The sequence below is a fragment of the Myotis brandtii genome, unplaced genomic scaffold (assembly GCF_000412655.1).
Source record: "Myotis brandtii unplaced genomic scaffold, ASM41265v1 scaffold265, whole genome shotgun sequence".
NCBI lineage: Eukaryota > Metazoa > Chordata > Mammalia > Chiroptera > Vespertilionidae > Myotis > Myotis brandtii.
This window is the reverse complement of record NW_005360086.1, coordinates 1,633,482-1,646,028: the sequence shown is the minus strand read 5'-3', so window position 1 is coordinate 1,646,028 and position 12,547 is coordinate 1,633,482. Positions and strand designations below refer to the sequence as shown.

Sequence of the window (12,547 nt, the reverse complement as noted above, 5' to 3'; positions counted from 1 at the left end):
GCCCCGGCCCGGCCCGCCCCGCCGAGCCCTACCCCCAGGCCCTTTGGGTCTAATTCTGGTATCTCCGCTCCGCGATTGTACCCGAGCTTCGCTAAGGCTGCGGCTCCGGGAGGGACTTGGGGGCAGCGGTGATGGTGGGGGTGGGGAGTCCTTGACACGGTGACAGCCCCCGAGTGGCCACCGGGCCGCGTGGGAGAGATGCCGCTCCAGGTCCTGAGGCTGATGGGACCGGAGCAGGTCTGTTTACAAGGGGCTCCCGCCCGCTCCCACCCCGCACAACACTGTGGGGCGTGGTGAGTCACTGAGACCGAGAGGGACCTAGCGAGACTCTCTCTGGGAATAGGTCCCTGAGAAGGTCACTTCATCTCTGGAGCTCAGTCTCCTGATCTGTAAAATGGGTAGAGCTTGTCTTCCCAGACAATCCAGAAGGCTACCCCTCCCCACAGTTCCCGGAGAACCAGCAGACCCCCACCACAGTGTGCACAGGGGAGGGCAGGGGCAGGGGTTTAGCATCAGGGGTGGCTTCCTAAGATTCCCTTACGTTGCTGGTTGCTGCCGTCCTGAGGGCCTGGCTCCCTGATGGGCGTCGCTTTAGTGTCACTCTGCGCTTCCACTTTCACTTTGTCAAACAGGGGTAATCACAGTACGGACCTCCTAGGGTTACTTTGAGGATTAAATGGGAAAGGAATGTAAAACAGCAAGCACGTTGCAGGCGCACTGAGTCAGCACCTGACATGTGTTAATTGCATCCATTTCAGCCTGGTCAGGGGAGAGGATGGCTACAGGACCCTCCTCTGCACAGCCCTCCCTCCCTCCCTGTGTTGTATCACCCAGTGTCTGGCTTACCTACCCCAGAAGACAGTGGGTAAGAACCAATTCTTGTTTATGGCTGTATCCTCAGCATCCTGGACAGTGCCTGGCAAAGTCGGTCCTCAGGAAATGTTTGCTGACTGGCTAACCAAGTGGGATAGTAGGCAGTTAGACAGACGTGAGCAGAGCAGGACCGCTAGGCCGGGTACAGAAGGTCATCAGGGCAGGAAGTCCCAGATACCAGGCGAAACTGGGTGTTAAGCCCAAAAAGTCTAAATTCAGGATCGATTCTGAAGAACTGCCCCATAGCCTTATCCAAGTTCATAAGAGCTTTAATAAGAGACACTTACATACAAGGGCAAAGCAGCTACTTCCAGGGGTGGCGTGCGGGCCAGGGAGAATCCACACCCCCTGCCCCCAGGACAGGGTCCCTTTTAAAGGGGGTTCATAGCGGGGTTATAGGAAACCCAGATAGCGGGTAGTTGTGTGGCCCTCCCCAGAGAACAATGAATCACTAATTAAAAGGAAAGTTAAAGATAACATCAGGCAGTTATGACATTCTATACATTCATTAACCTCCTTCCCGGGGGCTGATGTTCATCTTGGGGCAGCATTCCAGTTTTTGGGGTAGTCAGCCAAGCATGAGGTTACAGGGAGTTAAACAGTCGCAGAGTTCAACATCTCCCAGAGACCTTTACTGTGCAAAGAGTTCAACATCTCCCAGAGACCTTTACTGCTGGAGCCATACTGCATCTTTTTTTTAGAAAATATATATATTTTATTGATTTTTTACAGAGAGGAAAGGAGAGGGATAGAGTTAGAAACATCGATCAGCTGCCTCCTGCACACTCCCCACTGGGCACGTGCCCACAACCAAGGCACATGCCCCGGACCGGAACCGAACCCGAACCCGGGACCCTTCAGTCCGCAGGCCGACGCTCCATCCACTGAGCCAAACCGGCCAGGGCCGTACTGCATCTTTAAAGTGAGCTCCCCTACACTGGGAAAAGAAGTATTGTCGGGCCTCCCCACCCGGTGACCTCTCCTCCTCTAGCATATCGCTGGTCATGCAGTTCAGACCTCCCCCTGGCCTTCGCTCCCCTAGCATGTCTCTAATCATGTGGTAGACTCCCTTAGAGGAGGAAGAAGGGGACCGGAGAAAAGCCTTACATGGTCCCCATACAAGTCCTTGAGGACTACTCCCTGAAGCGTCAAGCTCAAGACAATGAGGTTCTGACCCACATCAAATAATCCTAGGAACAAAGCCTCTGGTCTGTTGACCACAGAGACAAAGTCTAGGCTTCAGTTGTATTTTAGCTCCAGGCCCAGAAAAGCAGCAATGAAATGGCTGGACCAGCTGCCATGACTAAAGATCCCCCGTCCCGCCCCCCTCCCCTCAAGCCAACCAATCAGTGGAGACCATGACACTGAGGAGATACACCTGGAAAACTAATGAATATTCTATTGCGATCTTGCTGGGGCCTTCAGATGAAAGCCCTTAAGACAGTGGTTCTCAACCTTTCTAATGCTGCGACACTTTAATACAGTTCCTCATGTTGTGGTGACCCCCAATTTCATTGTTACAAATTGAACATAATTAAAGCATAGTGATTAATCACAAAAACAATATGTAATGATATATGTGTTTTCTGATGGTCTTAGGCGACCCCTGTGAAAGGGTCGTTCGACCCCCAAAGGGGTCGCGACCCACAGGTTGAGAACCGCTGCCTTAAGACAAGGAGCCAGCTCTCTCTTGCTCTCTGGAGCACACCCATACCTGTCCCCCCCCTTCTTCCCCCTGGTACATTTTGTCTTTCTTTTCCCTAAGCTCCAGGGGCCCTTCTTTGGCCTCTGTAACTTGTTTCCTGAGCTCATACGACCCAGCTGGCTCACTCACTTCTTCTACCTCGGTGACTTTCTAAATAAACCTTTGCTTGTATTTGCGTCTTGGTTCTGAATTCTTCCTTAGCCACACTCAAGGACCGAGGTCTAATATTTGGTGCCATTCGCCTTTAACACAGTATCTCATGTCCTAAAAGGAGGTCGTAGGTGGCAAGGCCACCGTGGCATTAGCACACACACTGTGGGCACTGTCCACTCCGCTTTGAGCTTTCAGACCAAGATTTTCCAGCTGGAGGCTCCTAAGAGGAGCAATAATGACCTGTGGGATGGGCTGCAGCAAAGGTGGGGACCGAACCTCCTTCAGCTTGAGTGCCCCAGCCCCAGCCTCCCTCCCCAGCTGACTGCAGCTCCAGGCAGGATGGACAGAGCATGTGCTGCGCCTCCCCTGCCAGTGAGCATCCCAGGGGAAGCCAGCATGGGGATTTCCTGGCAGGGAGATGAAAAGATGAGATGATTTCAAGGTACAGCTCTGAGCAGGAATGACAACAGAGAACAGAAGAAAGCAGAGCAAGGTGGGGACAGGGAGGCCCAAGGACAGGAAATGCTGCAAAGGAGAGTCAGATGGGAACTGACAAGATAAGGGGGCGGGTGTGGAATGGCAAAGGCAGGCTTCTAGCTCTCCCCTCCGATCACTGCCTGATTCATTTCAGCCCCTCGTGTCTCCTTGAAGGTCCGGAGCACCCCCACCCGCCTCCAGTTCCCAAGCTCCAACCTCCCCTTCTCTGCTGCTTCCTCCAGACCCCAGCCTGGTGGAGGCCACACTGATCCCACTCCTGGCCTCAGCGAGGTTGGCTCTCTGCCCCCAGCCTGCACTTGATCTGATTTGGCATGCATGTAAGCACCGGCTGCTGTGCCCGATTCAGGAATTTCCAAGACAAGAAGAATTAATTAGCTCTGTGGGCCACAGTCAGCATTTCCCACACCTGGACCAGGGCTAAGACAGTTTCAATGTTCCCTGGCAGAATTCCCACCTGGGCATTCGCTGGAGCTGCCACCTCCTTCATCTCTACTTTGCTGTGCCCTCAGAGCAGGACACCAGCCAACAACTAAACTCACTTTGGAGAGTTAACTCCCCTCCTAGAAACCACTGTTTGGATTAGCTTAGCCCTGGTCACTGGCCTTAGGCAGGGAACCCTGGAGGCTTAGCACTCTGATGGCCCGGCTTCTCCAACCACAGACAAGCCCTTCATTGGGCCCCGTGAGCCTGTTTCCTCCTTTGGGGATGGAGTATGCAGGGCACCTGTCCATAGAGGGTGTCCATGTGTTGGTGTCCTCTCCCTGGCGTCGTACCTCTGCAGAGGGGGCACTGGGTGGGGTGGCACCAGGTGAAGGTGGCTGGTGCTGCATCTGGTGTCTGATGCCCTCACTATACTGCTGTCGCCAGCCCTACAGGTCAGGCCGCTCAGCTAGCCCAGGAGAGCAGACAGGAGGCCATGGGGCACCAGGCTGTGGTGGGTGGGGACTACGGTGATGATGGAGGTCTGAGTGGGGCACGGGGAGAGGACAAAGGAGACAAGGGGCTGGGAGGAAGGGGGTGCTCTGCGGAGGGAGGGCAGCATTACGTCAGGGAAAGGTGGTTTCTGGGAAACTGGGTGATTGCAGAGCCAGCCTTGGCCAGCCCTTGCACAAGCACCTGGAGCTTAGGGACACCTTTTGCTGTGGTCGAACCTCTCTCCGCATGCAAGGTGAGGGCCGTGGCTGCTCCAAGCCTCCAGGTGTGCCGGGCTGGGAGGTCACATGTACATTTCTATGAACACAAGTGGTATCGCTTTGGAAAAGGCCACCCTGGCAAGGCAGGTTGCACCATTCCCCATGCCCTCCACAAGGAGAAGAGGCCGGGGTAGTGTGAAGCCAATGGACTGCAGGTTGGCCAGACCTCGCCTGAAGTCTGCCACTTCCTGGCTGCGTGACCTCGGGCAAAGCACGGAACCTCTCTGAAGCCATAGCCTCATGGGGAAATGAGAGCAATGGTACATCCCTCGCCGGCGTGTTGTGAGGAGTAAGTGCGAGACTGCCGGTGAGTCTCAGGTTTGTTTTGGGCACCAGCTCAGCTCACTCCTCTTCCCAGTTCCCTACCCCCAGACCGACCTTTTCCTGGGGCCTGGGGGTAGAGGAAGCAGAAGCCGCCAAGCCTGAGGTGGGGGCCTCTGCAGCTGTTGACATGATTTCTTCTGAACCCCCAGGGAGAAGGCACAGAGCAGGATAGATGTTCCTACCTCCCAAAGCCCCCACATCCCTGAAGTTCCTAGTCAGTTCCACCTCTGCCCCTGGAGGCACTAATTCAAGACCTGCTGCCTCCCCACCAGCCCCTCCCCACCCCCAGCCTCCTCACACCCCTCTGCTCCCTGCCCCGGTATCCTAGAGCCCAATAAAAAACCATCCACACAAGAATCAGGAGGTGAGCATCATTGTTATTATTACTACTGTTCATAAGAGTCAGTAGTGCCATTATTTCCATTTCAAGCTCTTTTAATGGGACACAACAGTTTCCATCATTGATAAAGACTTTACATTGTTAGGGGAGATGCCACAATTCCCTCCCCCAGATCCACTTTGAGGCTGAGGGGTCCTGGGCTGGGATGGAGGGGACAGGGTGGCAGCTCAGCTCTCTGGCTTCATCTTGACCCAGAATCCTCCAACTATTAGAGGAAAGAAGGCCTCAGAACCCCCTCCTCCTCACCCTAGGATGACAGAGAAAATAGGATTTGACATTATTGCAGGTTTTTGGATCAAACTCCAAGAGAATCAAACCAGGTGTTTGCTTTAAGGAGTGGTATCATTTCTGTCCAGGTTAGGAAACACCAGGTTGGAAAAAGCATCCAGGTTCATCGCCCAGTAGTCTGGCACCCACCCCCTGCCCCCCTGGTCCCAGGTTCAGACGCTAGGATGACAGAGAAAATAGGATTTGACATTATTGCAGGTTTTTGGATCAAACTCCAAGAGAATCAAACCAGGTGTTTGCTTTAAGGAGTGGTATCATTTCTGTCCAGGTTAGGAAACACCAGGTTGGAAAAAGCATCCAGGTTCATCGCCCAGTAGTCTGGCACCCACCCCCTGCCCCCCTGGTCCCAGGTTCAGACGGGGAGGAGCTGTGAGTGAGAGCTGCCAGCTGCTGTTGAAGTTTCAAGAATCCTGGAGTCTGAAGGTGCTGGGCATGTTCAAGGGAGTGGGGTTAGGTGGCCAGCAGGGAACAAGCTGGTTGAGCGCCGCCTTTTGGCACCAGGGTTTCAGACCAGAGACTATTGCCCGCGGTAGCACCAGAAAGGAGGTTCTGGGCCATGTCGACAGCCCCGCCTCCTCTTCCCTTCTTCCTGCCCCTCCTTCCCCTCCCTCCCTCCTCTGCTTGCTCCCACTGGGCCGGCAGCAGCAGGCAGCATGAACACCTTGTGGGTACTCACTCATCAGCCCCAGGGGCCAGTTCCCCCCTCAGCAGCCTGGCTTCCCCACCTACCAATTCCACTGGACACCTGGCCCTGGTCCCCTCGACTTGGGAGACAGCAACCCTCTGTTTACATAGCTTAATCCATCGCCTGTCCGGATGGGCTGGTCCCCGCAGCGCGGGTCAGTGACTCCCGCAACTTGGGAGCTGAAGCCAGACTGCTGAGGTTGCCCTGCGGAAGCCTGGGAAAGGCAAAGCCAGCAGCACCGGCCCCTCCCCCACCAACCCAGGGGTGGGATCTCAGCAGCTGAAGCTGCCTCTCCCAGCCTCACTCGGCCCCATTAACCAAAACAGCTTCATTATGCCAATTTCCAGCTTTCAGTGCGAGGCTGATAGCTGTCAGCAGAAATAAGAGTTAATCTGGAATTACATTCAGAGCTGCCCGGCTCAGAGGAAGCAGCGATAACGCTTTGATAGAAGCCGGAGTGGATCCTGCCGGCCCAGCCTTCCGCCTCCAGAGGGGTGGGCCTCTCCCCTCCTCCCCTGCCCCGGGAGGCCAGGCTGGAAGGCTGCAGCCCCCCAGGGAGAGGCATATGGGTTCTCTTTGCCTCAGACACGAACACATACACATATACTCACATATACACACACATCCACTCATATACATTCACTCATATATATACACTCAGACACATCACTCAGATATATATACACTCATACATACACACACTCACATCCACTCACTCATATACACACACACTCACAATACACTCATACCACTTATACATACACACCCTCACATACACACTCATACAAAATCATATATACACACTCATACACACTCACACATACACTCATACACATCCACTCACACACACTCACACCACTTATACACACACACCCTCACATACACACTCATACACTTACGCACTCATATACAATCATATACACACTCATATACACTCACACATACACACACACACTCGTACACATCCACTCACACCCACTCATATACACACACTCACAATACACTCATACCACTTACACACACACCCTCACATACACAATCATATACACACTCATGCGCACACACGCGCGCACACACATGCAGAGGCAGCTTTGGCCCCTTCCCTCCCCACCGCCCACTCCCCACCTCCAGGAGTCTCTCCCCAATGCCCGCCGGAAATGCCTAACTGTGCCTTGTGCTTTTACTCTGGACCGTGATTAGCTTTATTTTGGAAAATTACTTTATTATATAGATATAGATATATAGATATAGATATGTATGTATGTATATATAAAAAGGTTTCATTTCATTTGTAAAATCTTATATATTTTTTTCTTTTTCTCTCTTTTTTTTTTTCCTACAGAAAATGATGACGAGGTTTAAGGAGAAAATAAGTTACATTACAGTTTCCAAAATGGTCCTCACTCTCCGCCGAAGATGGGTCGCTCAGGGCTGTGATGCACTCGCCGTCCCAGCTTGTGCTTTGCAAGAAGAGGGAGTATAACTAGACGGGTGGTTTTAGGTTAAAATAGCCGAGGCAGACGCCTTCGCCTCAAAAATATTCTGAGACACATAAAAGTGGAAGGGAACAAGTCTCCTCAGTCACAAAATGCCGTACATCCCGCATATACTAGATTCAATTAATTTAATAAAATAGAATATACATAGATTCTGCACAAACGTATTGCTTTCTCCCAACGGCTCCTGGTGTCGGGAACCTCGGCGACACTGGGCTTCTCTTCCCGCCTGGAGCCAGGGTGGGCAGGGCTGCAGCTCCCCACTCGCTGGGAATCCTGCAGTGGCCAGTGCCCAGTGCCACTGAGGCAGGGAGGGGCGCCTCCTGGGTGTCCACATGGACCTTTTGTCAGGAATATAGCCCAAGAGGAGGAGCGAGGATTTGGCACCCAGTGGAGAAAGGTGAGTGGGAGAGGGGGGCAGGACTCAGGGGTCCAGGTCTGCTGGGTCAGAGGATAAACCGGAGACACCCAGCATGTCTTTCTTTGGGGAGGGTGAGGCAGCCATGCTGTCAGGGGGGCCGGAGGCCGAGAGATCCTTGGAGTCGCTGGACGGAGCCCTCCTCCGGAGGCAGATGCCAGGGCTGGGTGGGGGCCGAGCGCCCTGGCCCTGAGGGGGGTCTATAGAGATACTGGGCGGACTGAGTTTTTTCTTGGGCCGGCTCCCAGGCCCCCCAAGAGGTTGCCCCCCGAGGCCCGAGGGGCCGGGGTCCAGGTGGGGTTGGGAGCCACTGTCCAGGCAGCTGACAGCAATGGAGTGCCTCCTCTGCTCCTCCAGCCAGGACGTGGGCCGGCGCCCGCAGCTCTGTGCCTCCACGCTGTAGCACTTCTTCAGGTCCCGCGGGGAAGGGGGAGCCTCCTGGCTGCCCGCCTGCAGGAGGTCTCCTGAAACCCAGCTCAGCTCCGTGTCCAGCTCTAAGCTGCTTCTGGCCTCCAGTGGGCTTTTGCCCCAGGTGGGTTCTGGGCCCGGGCAGGGGGCTGGCGAGTGCGTGTGCTTCAAGATCTTGCTCTGGCTGCGGGAATGCTGCACCGGGGTGCTCGATTGGTCCCAGAAGGAGGAGGTCCGGGCCAGAGGCGGGGAGGGCCCACTCACCTCTGACAGCAGGTCCTCCCTGCTGCCCAGGCCCTGAACGTCCAGGGAATCGGTCCTTATTGCTGCCTGTATGGGGTGGGGGGGAGGGCTCAGCCTGGGGGCTTCCTCTCCCCCATTAGCTGTTCCTCCAGGCAAGCCAGCGAGCCCCCTCCTCCCCGTCCAGGGAGCTGCAGGACCACCCTAATGGAGGGTCCAGTATTGGCTCTTGTTGAGAGATACGGGCCATGTGCATCGGGCCTTCTGGCCACTGTCCTCCTCGGTGTCTCCCCCAAGCCTGCAATTCCCAGCCCCCAGGACACAAGGAGGCACTGGGCCAGCTCTGCTCCCCAGCCTGCTCCCTCATGCCTCCCTGCCTCTTTGGCCTTAAGCCCTCAACTTTACGGGCTCCAGTCCCCTGTGATGTACAGCCTGACAGTCTCTACCCTCCAATAAGACAGACCCCTTCCTCGTCTTTGCTCCCTGCTGCACCAGGCCCATGAGCATCTCAGCCCGTGACCTGTCACCGCAGAGATCTGGTGGGGTGTATGTCTACGATCATACCCTGAGCTCTGGGGTGCAGGGGCTGTCTCATTTGTCTGTCTCCCCGGGGCCTGGCACATAGGGACTGCTCAGTGAATATTACAGGATGGATGGGGACTGTACCTGTCCCCCCAATGGGTGGGATTGAGCAGATTCTCACGTGGCCGTGCTCAGGAATAAGGACACACACCGCATGGGCTGTGGGCTTGTTGCTGGTGAACACACAAGCCTCGCCTGGCTACACAAGCCTCTGCTCTGGGCCCCTGGAGTGTGGGCTCCAGAAGGTGGGCCCCAGGCTTGGCCAAAGATGGAGACACCTAAAATGTGCCTCGTGCCCAGCCGGTGCGGCTCAGTGGTTGAGCGTCGACCTATGAACCAGGAGGTCACAGTTCGATTCCCGGTCAGGGCACATGCCCTGGGTTGTGGGCTCCATCCCCAGTAGGGGGCGTGCAGGAGGCAGCCGATCAATGATTCTCTCTCATCATTGATGTTTCTATCTCTCTCTCCTTCTCCCTTCCTCTCTGAAATCAATAAAAATATATATTTTTTAAAATGTGCCTCGTGCCCCTTAGCTCGGTCTAGAAATACAGAGAACAGGGAGGCAGCTGTGGGTCGGGAAAAGGGAGTCAGAAGCCTGGCTCATCTCCAACTTGTCATGCGTCCCTGGGCAACCTGGGCCTCCTCTGGTCTCCAGGCTTCCTCAGGGAAACGGGGGAGAGGGGCAAAGTCCGAGCGGTCACAGACCACTTCTGCTTGGTCTGGCTTTGTGTCCTGGCGCCTGGCCTGGCCTGTCACTGCCTCAGAGTCAGTGTTTGCTGGGAGAATGGAAGAGGCAACCCTGGTCATCGCCAACAACCTGGGACTCCCGGCAGAGAGGCTAGCCCTCAGGCCCAGGCCCACCTCCACGTCTGCTTACCTGGCGCCTAAGAGGCCTCTGAGCCAAAGGGGAGCGGCCCGGCGGGGGCAGTTTGGGGATGGTGCCCCACGTGGGGGCACCGTGGGGCTGGAGCAGACGGGGAGCATCTTTGGGAAGCTGCAGGATGTAGCTGGTGTCTGCTGGCTGGGAGTGAACGGACAAGACAGAGCCTGCGGGGTGAGGGGGACGGGGGAAGGAGGAAAGGGAAGAGGTGAAGGGCCCGCCAGTCTGGCTCCCACCTGAGTCCCCTCCCTTCCTCTCTCCGCGCCCCCATCAGGGCCTCCCCCCTTACCACAGAACCCTCACCCTGTTCGAAAGCCACCTCCCTCAGGCAGGGGCTGGGGGCTCCTCAGAAGTAGGAGAGCCCTCTTTGGCTGCCTCAGTATCCCCCCAGGTTAGGACGGAGCCGAGCCAAGGACGAGGTCCCCAGTGTGAGCCATGCTGGCTTGCCCCGGGCCCTGGTACCTGACTGAGCTTTGGGGAGCCCCCAGCTCCTGTGTCCCAGGGACCCCTCGGCAGTGCTTCCATCGCGGCACATGTAGCTGTCGTTGGGCAGAGAGTGTGTTCGGCTGACCCCGGACTTCCGCACGCTCAGCAGGTCTGGCACCTCCCCCGGGTGGGGCCCCCTCTGCAAAAGAAACAGGGGAGGGAGGTGGGCAGAAGAGGGGCATCCAGATTGGGTAACTGAGGCAGAGATGGACAGCAGAGGCCAAAAGCTCCCCACCCCCCGCCCCCGCCCAAGGCCCCGGCCCCCACCCCCTTCTCGGACAAGGTGGTGATGGGATGAGTGTCAGGCAGAAGGGCAGACACATGGAGGAGCCCTCCACACACAGGGAGGAAGGAGGCGGGAGGAGGCCCTGGCCCCACAAAACCATCCACACTGTAACCCTTGGAGCCTGGGGGGGGGGGGCGGGGGGGGAGGGGGAGGAGGGGTCCAAAGGAGGGAGAGCAGCCCCCAGCCCCCAGCCTGGTTTAAGAGCTCATCCTCAAGGCCCCACTGAGAGGGGCCGAAGGACCACAAGGGAGGATGAAAAGCTACCAGCATCCCGCAGTCCTCCTTGCTGGGGCTGTGGGGGCACTGGGAATGGGGGAGACTTGGCAGCTGGGACTGCCTTCTAGGTCCCCATCCCATTTTTAAGGCGGCCTCAGCACCAGTACTGGGCATGGGCCGAGTGAACAGGTTGAACGACATGAACACTAGGGGATGCCACAGCTGGCTTACCCGCCCGTCTCCCTCTCCCCTTTTAATCACACGATGGGGGTGGGCTGGCACTCAGGCCCTCAGTGGAGAGACGGGGGTTAAGGTGGGTGTCTGGAATCTAGTTCAAAGAAAGGCAGGAACCAGCCTTTGACCCCAGCCAGAGGGAGACGAGGTTTGCTCCCAAGAGACTTCTCCCTCCCCGGGTCTGTTCCCAGTTCTCAGGGCGGCTGTAGGGTCCCACACGGGCCCAGCCGGCTGAGCAGCCACCAGGCCGGGGATGGCTGTGCTGAAGACAGTGTGGTTCCTTTGCTTCCCCCGCTCAGCTCAGGTTCCACTTCTGCACCCACCCCAAGACCCCCAGGGACAGAGCCCTGCTGTGAGGAAGGGGGTCCCAGTCCCCTCTTAAGTCCTAAGAGAAAGGAGAAGGGTGGGAGGAGGGGGCTGCTCATAGTCAGAAGGGACCAGGGGTCGGGCAAGGGTGGAGAAGCTGTCAAAACACAAAGAAGCCCCCGGACACAGGGACACACAGGGACAGGGACAAGGGCTCCAAACTCGGAGGCTGGTTCTGCATCGAGGCAGGCCCTTTGGTCAGCTGCCTGATGCCACCTCTGCTTTGGGCTGTGTCACTCCTGTGGGTCCGGATTAACCCTTTCACAACTGCAGCCCCTGGGCCCTTCTGGGGGAGGCCCCGATTTCATATGATCTCATTTCTTTGTCCAGAGTGGGGGACCCGAGAGCCCTAACAAAGCCTGGGGCACCGAGTGCCTGCGGTTGTGCCCGTGCCTCTGCCTCTGCCTCTGCGTGGGGCCGTGACAGGGGAGGGGGCAGGGATCTGGAGCCCGGCAGCCAGCCCCGCCCCCGGGGAGGCTGGGGCGGGAGCAGTGAGGGGCTGTGCATGTACATTGCTCTCCGGGGCACTAAGTAAGAGTGTGTGAGTGTCATCAGGCAAAGAGTCATCCGTCAGAGCTAGAGAGCAGGACGGTTCAGACACAATCTCTGACGTCAGAGACAGAGCCTCCATCTCAGCTAGAGGGATCTAGACAGGGAGAGAGATGAGCAGGCATGAGAAACCAGGACGGAGAGCACTCACACACACACATGCAACGCACACGCACGTACACAGAGCCCCTCTGCCCCCTTTCCACGAAGCACAGGGAAAAGGGGCCTCCCTTCTCTCTCCCCACCGGCTTCCCGAGTCAACTGACA

At 56.6% G+C, this 12,547-nt stretch overlaps 2 protein-coding genes across 2 annotated transcripts in view; both read right to left on the bottom strand.

Moving 5' to 3' along the window:
* Window positions 1-3,716, bottom strand: part of ABCC3 (ATP-binding cassette, sub-family C (CFTR/MRP), member 3) — a 46,314-nt gene extending 42,598 nt beyond the window's left edge. Inside the window, exons 1-2 of the mRNA XM_005868218.2 lie at window positions 3,636-3,716; window positions 542-613 (exon numbers count right to left, since the gene is read on the bottom strand). Of these exons, the coding sequence (XP_005868280.1) occupies window positions 542-613; window positions 3,636-3,716 (153 nt within the window). The remainder of the gene's footprint in view (window positions 1-541; window positions 614-3,635) is intronic.
* A 4,010-nt stretch (window positions 3,717-7,726) lies between these two features.
* The window catches only part of CACNA1G (calcium channel, voltage-dependent, T type, alpha 1G subunit), a 55,828-nt gene continuing 51,007 nt past the window's right edge, over window positions 7,727-12,547 (bottom strand). Inside the window, exons 34-37 of the mRNA XM_005868217.2 lie at window positions 12,243-12,377; window positions 10,606-10,768; window positions 10,141-10,310; window positions 7,727-8,771 (exon numbers count right to left, since the gene is read on the bottom strand). Coding sequence (XP_005868279.2) covers window positions 8,040-8,771; window positions 10,141-10,310; window positions 10,606-10,768; window positions 12,243-12,377 — 1,200 coding nt within the window. The 3' untranslated portion in view covers window positions 7,727-8,039. The remainder of the gene's footprint in view (window positions 8,772-10,140; window positions 10,311-10,605; window positions 10,769-12,242; window positions 12,378-12,547) is intronic.